General features: G+C 35.9%; 1 protein-coding gene across 1 annotated transcript in view; it reads left to right on the forward strand.

Moving 5' to 3' along the window:
* Window positions 1-13,565, forward strand: part of tmem266 (transmembrane protein 266) — a 72,342-nt gene that overhangs the window by 40,224 nt on the left and 18,553 nt on the right. Inside the window, exons 3-4 of the mRNA XM_081356469.1 lie at window positions 9,731-9,885; window positions 12,935-13,008. Of these exons, the coding sequence (XP_081212595.1) occupies window positions 9,731-9,885; window positions 12,935-13,008 (229 nt within the window). The remainder of the gene's footprint in view (window positions 1-9,730; window positions 9,886-12,934; window positions 13,009-13,565) is intronic.

Here is a 13,565-nt window from a genome sequence, read left to right on the forward strand (position 1 = left end):
GCGGCACGACGCGTAAAAAGACTGTATAAGTCATTATAATCAGTAATTATGTCCCCAACGAAATAAAACCTTTCCAATCTGATACAATCTGGTTCAGGATCCGGATCAGATTCGGGCTCGCATTGAAAAGGTAGTACCGACATCTTCACCTGTCATTATTGCTTTGGGAGCTGATGTTTCAAATATGGTAAGGGGCGGGACATTTCCATCACACACTTAAGGAATTTGAGCCAATCACAATGCAATGGATCATTGGCCAATCAGAGCACACCACGCTTTTCAGAACGATGAGCTTTGTAAAAATCGAGTAAAAATTTGTAAAAAAAATTTTTACCTAAAACTGCGTAAACACATTGCATTAAACCAAATACACAAAATAATGTTCTGTCATATGACCCCTTTAAAGTTAAGAATAAATAAACGTTATAACACATAATTGTACAGTAATACAGTGTAATTTTACTTTGGTCCAATTATGCTGCCTTTTTATACATACAGTAGTTTGGCCAAATTCTGAGACAGCATTACATGTATCCTTTACAGAGACCATCCCAGAATGGATTGTGACAATTTCAGAGAAAATATTTACCCAAGATGGTAGACAAAATTGAGGGAAATTATGATGTTTGGGAAGGCATTGATATTAAAATTCTGACAGATACCAATAAATAAAGAATTATTTTAATTTAATAGGTGATAGCTGATTAATGGATATTATATATAACTGAAGAATATTATATATAAACATTATATTATATTATATTATATTATATATATATATATATATATATATATAAACATGTTTTAAATAAAATTGTACAGAATTGATATTTTTATAATATTTTATGTTTTAATATTTGTATATATTTATCAGTTGTAAAATATAAATACTATAGTACATAATTATGTTTTGCAAATATTTTAATATACATATCATATTAAAATATTTGTAAAACATAATAATTATGTACTATAGTATATATACAAATATTAAAACATTAAAATATTATAAAAATATCAATTAAAAATATAAATAAAATCTATTAAAATATTGTAGTTCTGTACAATAATATTTTCAAGTTATAGACAACTGATAAATATATTAAAATATTTAAAAAATGTCATTATTCTGTACTATTTCTTTTTAAATGGATACAAATCTTCATTTTGAAATGGTTATTCAAAAATGGATATTCATCTTAAGATTTGCTAAAGATTACATTTAACAGTGTTACTAAATATAAGGAATGGATATTAACAATATAAATATGGGAATATGAGCATCAAATTAAATATTAATTCGACCAACAACAAAAATAAATCTCTCTTTCGATCGAAAACATAATGTCACGGTTTGTGGCTGTAGAGAGCTCACAACGAATATTTTGTGTGGATTATATTTTTAGAGTAATATGTAGTTAGCTTAGCGACATGTACTAATGACCTGTCGTGAGAAGCACGATTGTGTGGCGTACATGCTTGACTGTTGCCTATGAAGAACATATCGAATCAGTCACTTTTGAAGCTCTGTTTCAGTTAGGACAGCAAGGCCTATGTCGACAGCAAAGCACCTCGCCAGAGTTTAGAATGGTTTTCTTTCCTGTTCATTTTTCTCCCGAAGCAAGAGCGGGAGCGAGAGAATCAGTGTTTGACTGAGAGGCAAGTATGACAGCACATTTCTCAAGTTCACGATCGATCAGGTTCATGGTGTAATTCAGCCCTCTCCGCTCGCCCGTTTGCGGGAGTTCAATCCGTCTCTCCTGCGTCTCAGACGCGTAGTGCTGATACTGATGTCTCTATAAACCTGTCCACTCCAGCACACACATTTCCTCCTTGCTCTTTCTGGATGTGCGTAGGGTTAGCAAAAGTGCAAATTACCATTCACGTTTGGAAATGTGGGTACTGAATATTTGTGTTCTTTTAAAGCTCCAGTCAGGCATGTATGCATGTACAGAAGGTAGTCAAAGACGAATGTCAGCAAACTGAAGTGTTTTGGCACAAATTATATTTGATTATTATGCAGCAGACATTTTAATGAGACTATTATGCTTCAGGATTGTTTCCTCAGTCAATTTGTAGTCCTATTTATAAATTTACTATAAAAAAAAACACAATAATAATAAATGCTAAATGCACCTCTTCTGTGATGAGCATGGTTTTAATTTCTGTATTATTATTTTTTTTCTTAATGTCCTGAAATCATAATGAAGAAAAAAGCCTAATTACACTTCATAAAATAATATTTATATTACACGACTGTGTAAAGTCAATAAATCTCTTAAAATATCAGATAATTTTACCTTTTTTTGACAAGGCAGCGTTAAAATATATTTAAGATGTTTGTGTAAAATTCTTTTGCCTTGAAATATATATTTAAAAACTTAAAAAAATAAAATTAAGAATGATTATTGATTAAGATGTTTACTCGCATGTATTCAGGGTGTAAGGAAAATGTTTTACTTTTTACTTGGTTAGACCACATGACATTTTTTAATTGAAACTTTTCTTGAAAATGGTATAAATATTTTTCAGAATCATGAAACCAACATAAATACTAAGAGTATATTTCTAACAAATTTGCATATGTTTTACATTTAAAGATTTTTGAAAGGTTTATTTTTAGTGATGCAGAGATAAAAAATATTCTAGTTCTACATAAATATAATATAAAATATAAATCAAACTACAAGCAATAGCAGATATGAACAACAGAACAAAGTTTACGTTTTTCAGGTAGATGTAACAGTGGTTAGATACAGATTAGGTAGATTTTGTACAGAAATTGAATAAAGTAATTCAATGTAAAATAACACTGCATAGTCTTCACTGTATAAACTATAATATAGATGTATCCTTATTAAAGTTACAAAAGTTTTTGCAGTGAGTCTATTGTTTGACTAACATTAAAAACACAGACAGCTGCAGGAATATTAGACTGCTGTCACTTTAAGACGTAATGCACGGATCCGATATACTGATACTGTACACTTGTTTTATTTCTCAACTGTTTACGTTCACATAAGACATTACCGACTGTGTTTACTAGGATACTTTATTTTTACATTATTTTGTGAGAAATTGTCCGTCCACAAAGATGTAAGAGAGTGCACAATTCGGATGTGCAATTTGTATACACAAAACTTCTCATACAGCGTGTGCGAGTTATCTTTCGTGTCTTCTTGCACTTGAATGCTTAAATTGGCAAGGCTTTAAAACTCATGCATATAATAAACTTTCATTACGACGCAGCGCTGGCCAGATCAGGACAGTGACAATTCAGTCAAAAAGCCCTGCATGTGCTCTCTCTTTCTCTCACATTTAGTGTGTGTGTGTGTGAGAGAGAGAAAAAGCAACAGAGGGCGGTCTCAGCCAAACCATGGTGCATAAAGCTCAACAGGCAATGAAATTTTATCTGCACTAAACAATTTTTTTGCCCCTAACTGAATTACAGGTGACTGTAATAGCCATTGGCTAATTAAAGACATTTTTTAGTCCCCTCTCATTTGGTTGCATATGCGAGTGATTTACTCACATTGTAGAGGGTTGGGTTATTGAACTCTTTATGGTGTGCAGGGTGTCATGTTCTATAAATTAAACCAGGCGTAGTAAAGTTCTTAAGCATTGAGCCGCCTCTCTATATATCAGCCTGAACAAATTTCGCTACTCTAGCCTGATTTTTGGTTACGGTGAAGTAGGGCTGTAGTACTCGAGTCCGGTCTTGGACTCTATGGTTTTTCTATGGTCTCGGACTTGTCTCGGACTCGCTGGTATTCGGACTCGGACTTGTCTCGGTCTCAGCCACTGGTCTTGCCAAATTTGGCTTTTGGTCTCGACCGAGTCCAGGTGTCTTTATTATGTTCCCAGTAAGCACACATACGTCGCCGCGAAATTAAAACAAAATAATATTGGAGGGAAAGTGAAACACTGGCCATCTAATAACTAGCGATGGGCATTTCGGCTCTTTTTCGTGAGCCGGCTCGTTCGACTCAGCTCACTGAACGGCTCTTTAAAAAATAAATGTTTAAATAAACTCGCTGAAAGTCCACCGCTAGTGCAACGTGAATATTAACATTTTTAATTGTCCATAACAACCCGAAAACTTGCCTTCTTGCCTTGCACATCTAATTAATGGGAAAGTTTTCCGACTTTTTTCTCACCTTTTTTTTTTTATGTGGATGTTATTGAGCTTATAGAAGTTTAGTTCTTGCGTTCTTCTGAACATCTCGCTGAATGACATCTGAACTTGCCCGATGTAATTTCTGAGTCATATCACTCCATAATCTGCCTCTCTTTTAAATGCCTATTCCACGAGTGGTAGGCTCCAATGACTGGCTGTTTTAAAATAAAAAGGTAAAAATAAAGGTAATATCGAAACAAAATTACCGAGGCAGTCTCATCTACGAGACGTTTAGGCCTCCTCCAGTAGTACTGACAGCTGGGCTCATAGCTTGCAGGTTTGCTTAGTGGCAAACTTTTTTCATTTGATTGGTTCAACCGCCACCCGCCCAAATTTAATTAAAATAATATTTTTTGGTCTTGGACTTGTCTTGGACTCGACAAAGGTGGTCTTGACTACAGCCCTACGGTGAAGTTTACCATGTCTACCTGGTGTAGTGCTGTACCTGTTTACCTGTGCACATGAAATAGACACTGACAGTCAAAACACATAATCTGGGAAGTGCTGTATTTTAGTCTGGCTATAGCTCAACTAGTAAAACGTGTAGAGGTTTATGTAACAGGAAGTTGTTATGTAAAACTAATGTAAGTAAGAATAAATGACTTGCTCAATACTCCACTGGATCAATCGCGTTCTTCTGAGCCACAGCACTTCTTCCAAACTTGCTTGATGAAATGATGAATCTTGATGCTTTATCGAGGTGATAGGGCGTTTACAGGTTAGCGTGGCTCACGTGGACGATTACAATGTTTCATACGGATTACATAAACAAAGAATATTTGGTTTTGATATGAATTACTTAATTTAATAGACACTTCAAGCTTTCTAAATACATATCTCTTATGTCTGTGTGGCAAGTATTCGCTGAGTTTCAGTTCATTTTTGTGACTCGTTTCAGAAAGAAGTTCACAGAGACTGAGACGGCAGAAAGCGCACCCTGTTTGTTTTCTTTATATTACAAAAGCACAAAGGTTTGTTGTTGTTGTGAGTGTTCACAATTAAAAGTAGACCCTTTTACAGTTTCAAATTATGTATTACTCGTTTCTGTGTGGGGTATTTCAATTTTTTTCCGCTGTTATGAGAAAAAAAATTCACCTGTCCATCGACCTCTAGAGGGTTAAACGTCAGTTTCAGTTAATGATTTTGGCCCTCCACTTTGGGTAGCAATTTTAATAAATCACTCGTTTTTTTTCTGTGTCATTGGCCTGCCTTTACGTGCCCTAATGTTTAGCCCTCACCTCTAGTTTGACTGACACCTCTGTGGCCTGAGCCAGCAACCCCCGTTCTCATATGACCCATGATCAGGCTCCACTGTGACCAGCATGATGAGGTGGAGGGAAGGTGAAAGAGATCCTGTCACACTCCACAGCTCCACTCTGGAACTGGAGACCAGCAATGTCCTTCTTACTCTGCGGCTTTTTGGGTTGAACTTTCCCACCTAGGACTCATTCATCCATTCCTCTAATACAGGTCGTGGGATTGGGTTTGAGTCTGACTAGCTGCTGCTCGCTCAGCATAAAATAACAACCTCCAGCCATTGCCATGTTTCACCAGCGCTCCTGGTCCCGGTGGTTTCGCGCTTTGATTACACTGCCCTTCCAGACTGCTTGCTAGTACACTACTGCAGCTGCAGCCAGAACCACATTTTATTTCACTGCACAATGACACTGATGTTCAAGGAGATTGACCACCTTTGAGTGTTTGTTACACTTCCAGTTACACTTTATATTGACACATTTTTCAGGTTAAACATTACTTACACTATCAAGAAAACAACAACCAAACAATTCTATTTAGAATTTTTACTAGGGCTGTAAATAGATTTTAAAAATGTAGTATGTGAAAAGTAGGCATTGTAATGAAAAAAGTCACGATGTTAGGGGTCAACCTGTACCACAATGTGTAATCTCAACATAAAATGTCATCAAATTATAATGAAATGCATTATGTGCTGATGAGAGTTTGGTGTTGTCGAGCCATCAGGGAACTTGGAGTTTGCAGTTTTACGAGGGCGTAAAGTTACAGAGTGCTAAGCTGGTATTATTAGACACCAGTGCTCAGCCAAGCACACAGATTCCATGTCTGATCTGCCCTTCCTGCTCGAACCGCACAAGGGCGAAGCCCAAAGCATGCAAATATAGTCCATCTGATCAAATGAAGGCACGGCCATGCTGTTAAGCAATCATCTTTTTGGCTGCGTCTGATAAGTGGAGTCTGTACTCTCCAGATGGTGTGTGTGTGTGTGTGTATGGATGCAACTCAGAGAGCCACAGGATGAGGTCAGTCTGGCCACACTGATCAGTCTTTTCTATGCTGCCAAGATCAGAATCCGCTCCCGAGAGAAGGAGCCCAGGATGCACAGTATGGGCTTGGAGCTCAGTCTGGAAAATAGTGCGCAAATGCTCACGTTCCAACAGTTCAGCAAAAAAAGAAAAAAAGTGAGTGATAAAAGAGAGCATATGGTGCCAAAATAGTTTAAGATTTTAAGTAGTGGCGAAAACCTGGGCGATGTTTGGAATTGAATTAGAGCTGCACATGTCTGGATAAATTGTGAATCCCGACTTTTTTTTTTCTAACAGATCAAGATTCTGAACAGACAACTAAACAAAATAACATGCAATTTACTAGAAGTTTTGACAAAATGTTAATCGCTGCAGTCTATTTAAAATGTTTAATTTATTTGAATGAATTATTTAAAAAAAAAGAGAATGATTCAATGACTCACTCATAAATACTTCACTTGTTTCATTACTGGATGAATCAGTGTTTTTTTTTTTACGAATCTCTTGAATGAATGAATACATTTTTTAACAGTCACTTGACGCCACCTACTGGTGTAACAATCTAAATGATACAATCTTAATATGAAGCGCCAAGTTGCTTTCAAAAGGGGATTTGCTCTATTTAACTTCTGTGATATGAATATTTGTAACACAGAAATAACAAAACTGTGTGGTTGAAAATACTGTTTGTGAAGTTGTTCCATACCTGTCCTGAACATAACCGCTCTCTCTGGATCAGCGGCAGCACCAACGCAGATCTGAACGCTCTGGTGTGATTTTGTCAAAGGTTTAATACAGGGATAGGCAACTCCGGTCCTGGAGGGCCACTGTCCTGTAGAGTTTAGCTCCAACTCTAATTAAACACACCTGAACAAGGCAATCAATGTTTTCAGGATTACTAGATAGATACAGGCAGGCGAGTTTTTATCAGGGCTGAAGCTAAACTCTGCAGGACAGTGGCCCTTCAGGACCGAAGTTGCCTATCCCTGGTTTAATAGAAACAGGGAAATTGTTTTCATTTAGGAATGAGATCGCGTGGGTGTTTGAATCGAGATCCCGACCTTTTAACGATTAGTCGTGCAGCTCTAAATGGTATACTACCATACTTCAACTGTATACTGATGACTATTTTAAAAAAATATTAAGTGAAATAGTATGCTCTATCTATGCAGCGAGAAATGCTCTACCTGCTGGTAGATGCCGTTGGTTCCAAAAAGTATCTTTGAGGGCCAATCACAATCTTTTTCGCAGGCTTTTGAGATGAATGGAATAGTGTTCTCCTGGGAATATAGACCACCTTGGTGAACTTAAGCATACTGAACTCAGTAGGTCTTTACATACTCCTGGTTCCTGATAGAATGGGTAGAGCACATTGATGTTGTTCTTGATGCTAAATTGTCCACCTCTAAGGTTACTCCCAGATCTGAGATCAACTCGTGGCAGTGGAATAGCAGTAGATGATATGAGAGTCTGGAAGGGAGATTGAGAGGAACACAGAAAAAGCTGGAGGGAATAAGACCCCTCAACAGGGCAATTCAATTAGTCTGCTTTTAGAGGAGCGCGGAAAAGAGAGATAGTGAGAAAATGTGATTAATCAAAGTGAGACACACTCATAGAGCATCCACTGAAAGGTTTACTGCCTAACCAAATTTGAAAAACACAATTAAACTGAAGGCTATAAACAATTGCAACTAATCAAGTGATTTTTTGGCAGATCCTTTACTTAAAATGAAAGTGAGTGGGGCCTGGGGATATCGAGCTCAAAAATGACAAAAATAAAGTACCATAAAGGTGGCATTAAAGTAGTCCATACGACTCCTGAAGTCATACGATAGCTACATGTATGTGAAGAACATACTGACAGATGCTCAAAAATCTACACTGTGGCCACATCTCTTGATAATGGCACAAAAATCTTTAGGGTTATTGTAGTTTTTAGAATAATTTAAAAATGGTAGATGCTAACTTGTAAGTAGACGTAAACTTGTATGCAAAAGTTAATTTGATTGTAAAAGTACAAGTAAACTTGTATGTGCATGTAGAAATAGAACTAAAATTGTATGTAAAAGTAGAAGTACCCTTGCATAAGTAAACTTATACTTACAAGTAGAAATAGAAATAAACTTGTATGTAAAAGTAAACTTGGATGAATGTGTAGATGTAAACTTGCATACAAGTAGAAGCAAACTTGTTTGTAAAAGAAGATATAAACTTGTACACATTTAAGTTTACGTCTACATACAAGTACATTTTTATGCAAATAAAGGTAAAACCAAATAAAGGTAAACTTGTATGTAAAAGTAGAAGTAAGTTTACTTTTTCATACAAGCTTGCTTCTATTTGTACATAAAAGTTTACTTGAATGTGGATGTAAACTTGTAAAAGCAGATGTAAACTTCTTACACATTCTTACAAGTTTACTTCTATTTCTACTTCTACACATTCATACATTTTACATACAAGTTTACTTCTGGTTTTATATACAAGTTTGCTTCTACTTGTAAAAGTAGACTTATGTACAAATTGTGTAAACTTTTGTACAAAGAGAAGCAAACTTGCATGTAAAAATAGATGAACATACAAGTTTGTTTCTATTTGTATTACAAGTTAACTTTGTCTACCTGTACATACAAGTTTACTTCTACTTACAAGCTTGCTTCTACTTGTAGATACGTTTACTTCTACTTTTACATACACGTTTAATTCTACTTTAACATACAAGCTTTGTACATTAGTTTATTTGTATGTAGATGTAAGCTTGTACGAATGTGTACAAGTTAACATCTGCTTTTACGTACAAGTTTACTTCTACACATTTATACAAGTTTACTTTTACATACATATGTATTTTTATTTCTACTTCTACATGTTTACTTCTACTTTTACTTACAGGTTCACTTCAACTTGTAAAATTAGACGTAAACTTGGTACAAACAAGCAAACTTCTATGTAAAAATAGATGAACATACAAGCTTCCTTCTATTTGTACACAAGTTTACTTGTATGTAAATGTAAACTGAAGAATGTTTACAAGGATACATCTGCTTCTACTTATAAGATTGCTTCCACTTGTACATACAGTAATATTGACTTTTACATACAAGTAGTATTAGAAGTAAACTTGTATGTAGAACTAAACTTGTGTTTTAATGCCTTCCTGTGTTGTTAGCAAATATGTGTGAAAGTAGACTCCAGCTGTCTTGTGTTTGTGGTTTTGTGGCTGAGAAATGGTTCTCTTCTCTTTCTCCCTGTCGCTGTATTTTATCTGCAGGTCTAACTGGCTGAAGCCGTGCTGCGGGAGGAGAGCAGCGCTCTGGCAGGTGTGTTTGCTGAGCGCTGGCTTCAACTGTTTCCTGGTGGCCTGTGTCATCTTGGTGGTGCTCTTACTGACTCTGGAACTGCTCATCGATACTAAGCTTCTACAATGTGAGTATTAGAAGGGGTTCAGGATCTCTTTAAAAGCCATTCTAGCCCGAGAATGAGGATTTACCATCGAGTTAGCACACATGCTCTGACACAGCAGCTTACTGTATAAGGGATTCGGATTTGGACTACACTGGTCGTGCTGTTTTGATTCACTAGGAAGAGATAGCTCAGAGTCATTCATGCAGGAATCGGAATACACTGGCTGAGCTCGATGTAATTTATTAGGGATTCAAAATACTGTGGTCACACTGTATGTGTTGATTTAGTTAAAAAAAGAACTAGCACATAAGAGTCATTCGTTCAGGAAATAGACAACACTGGTTATGTTGTATGTTGTTGATTCCTTAAAAAAATTATTCCTTAGAAAAATTACACTAGTCTCACTGTTTTTAATTCCCTGAAGAGGAACCGCTTTAAGAATCCTGTGTTTGGGATTCACACCACATTGGTTGGGCTGTACGTTTTTTGATTCACTAGGAAGAAATAGTTCATAATTGAACTAACATAATTGAACAGTGTAATTAGTTTGGGAATCGAATTAATAGTTTATAAGAGTCATTCGTACTGAATCAGACTGTACATGTCACTTGTCTGGGATTTGGATAACTGAGGTCACAATGTATGTTTTAATTTACTAAAAATAACTCACAAGACGAGTCATTCGTTAAGGAATTGGACTACACTGGTCACGCTGTATGTTTTTAATTCACTGAAAGAAAAGGCTTAGAAGAATCAGTTTGTTTAGATTATATTTAAATTTTTAAGTATTCAGTTGGTTCTGAATAGGAACTGGTTCTCATTTCCCAACCTAATAAATCACAATATTCTCATAATACAATCTTGACAATTGAAAAGTATGCAGTATATAGAATACACTATCTCTCATATACATCTGCAATTGTTGATCTAATCTCTGCTGAGATTATTCTCAATAAACACGTTGTGAAACGACATGTTCTTTGCTGCTATTTGCCTGGACGTTTTCATTTCTCGCCTATTGTAAATCCGAATGGAGATCCCCATTCATGCTATGGCGAAAAATCACGGCTCAGCGTGCAGATGAGTGCGCACTAAAGAGAGAAATGCGAGAGATGACAGAAGCATAAGTCAGCCTATATCGCTGTCTTCTCTGGCCTTTACAAAGTCCTGAAAGACCGATTGAGGAGGAGATGGATTGGAACGGAGAGAGAGAGAGAAAAGTGAAGGAGTGCAGGACAGCGACCGGCCGGCGAGATTAATGGGGGGAGGGATTGAGGGAGATGAATGGGCTGATGGACAGATCAGTGAACAGAGCAAACTAAGACATATGGGCCGGGAGGGCGGGCGGGTGATAAACTGAATGCAGTAGATCTCTTGCACCGTAATGGAGCGGATAAATAGACAGATGCAGGACGCGGATTGGGTGCAATATCAAATCACAAATGCCTAATGCTTTCAGTTCAGGCGGCTGCCGTAATGAGATTGAGCAGTGACTGTCCTCGGCTTGCGACACGGATGCGGCTCATGCAGGGAATTTGGCTTCCCACTCGAAAAGTCCCTGTAAGGAGGAGTAGTTTCATATGAGAATAATTCTGAAGAATAAATGGCCTATTTTTCCCCCCAAGTAGATTACACTATTATGTGAGGTTTTCATGTGTTATGTAAACGTACATCAATATGTAATATGTTTTAATGTAAACTTCTCCCTTGAAATACTTTGAAAAATAATTTATGCAATTTTATATTAGTTATTTGAACTAATTAAAATAGCAGTTTCATGTCTATCCTTGTATTGTTTAACTGGTTTAGGTTGATATGGTATTTAGTAAGTAATACGTAATGCAATACTTTTTTAAAAAGAGCAGTTTAGTACAGTGATCTAATTACACTGGTAAAGATGTAATTAGTAGCTAGTAATTAATTCCTTTTTTAGAGTAACTTACCAACAGAGCTTGTATATCTTACTGTTAATGATGATTCAGAAACAGACAATGTGAACCAGTTTAATGATTTGTTTGAGCTGATTAGCAAAACATTTGGAAATCACTTCCCAGATAGCAAATGACTTCTGGCCCAGTTTTGGCCCACATCTCCCACATTCATCTGGCCCATATACCACATATCCGGGCCTCATCTGGGCCAGAACTGAGCCATACGTTCCATAGTTGGCCCAGATGAGGTTACCTTTATGCTATCTGGGTTTGTTTGGGAGCAAAATCAAAAACATAGTAATAACTTTCCTCATCAACATTCACACTTTCATGTTGCATCATCAAGGTTTTATTGTAAATAATGTACCTTTGCCTATTATTCTAAAAGAAAAAATTGTATTATTAGAATCATTAGATATTTATATTTTTATAATATTTCAATTAAAATGTCTAAGTTACGATATTTGTAATATATTTTATCAAAATGTAATGTAACGTGCCAACATCGAACAACTTTGATTCATTGAATTTGATTCATTCATTTGAACATTGATTCATTGAAACATTCCATCCAATCCATCCAAATTAACCAATTCACTAAAATGAACTGAACACTAAATACACTAACATTTAAAAGTTTGGGGTACTTTTGAAAGAAGACTTGTTCTCGCCAAGCCTGCATTTCTTTGATTAAAAATACAGTAAAAGCAGCAGTATTCTGAAATATTATTACAACTTAAAATAACTGTTTTCTATTTGAATCTATTTTGTAATGTAATTTATTCCTGTGATGCAAAGCTGAATTTTCAGCATCATTACTCCAGTCTTCAGTGTCACATGATCCTTCAGAAATCACTCTAATATTATGATTTGATGCTCAAGAAACATTTATGATTATTATCATCAATGTTGAAAACAGTTGAGCTGCTTCATATTTTTGTGGAAACCGTAAAACAATTTGACGAATAAAAAGTTAAAAATAAAAAGCATAACTTTTGCGATCATACTGACCCAAAACTTTTGAATGGTAGTGTACTTTTTTTGAGTTGTATATTTTGAGCTCATTACATTTTACTGTATTTTATCCTGAATCATTATGTGAATTGTGAGCGCAGAATCTCTTTGATTTGTGTCCACAGTTAATAATGCATTCCAGTTCGCCTGTATCATCCACTGGATCAGCCTGGTCATCCTGTCCGTCTTCTTCACTGAGGTGAGTGTAAATGTTTGTATGCCAAAAGTCACTCAAGATCTCCAAGCCATTTCTCATTAAAAAAATTTCCTTCAATTCTTTCAAGACTAAGTTGCTATACTATACAAATTCATTTTATTTATAACATACACAAAATAAATAAAGTTGCTGTTTGGATTTAAACAGACAAATGCTTTAGAGTCTATGATTGGATCATTATTGCAGGGATTATTGTGTTTCTAGCATGTTATATGTTTGGCAACCATTCTTCTAACCCTAATTGATGGAGTGTGTAGCTTTTCATTTCTTAAACAACCATGTAGGAAGACACATCATGGTCATATTCCAGGATGACGATGTCAAGATTCATCAGGCTCAAATTGTGAAAGAATAGTTGGGAGGGAGCATGAAGAATCATTTTCACACATGAATTGGCACCTCTGAGTCCAGACCTTAAATTCATTGAAAGTCTTTGGGATGTGCTGGAGGAGACTTTACAGAGTGATGGACTCTTGCATTGTCAATATAAGATCTTGACCAAAAATGGATGTACCTCTTGATGGAAATAAATGTTGTTA

Source organism: Scardinius erythrophthalmus (assembly GCF_964197995.2).
Source record: "Scardinius erythrophthalmus genome assembly, chromosome: 24".
NCBI lineage: Eukaryota > Metazoa > Chordata > Actinopteri > Cypriniformes > Leuciscidae > Scardinius > Scardinius erythrophthalmus.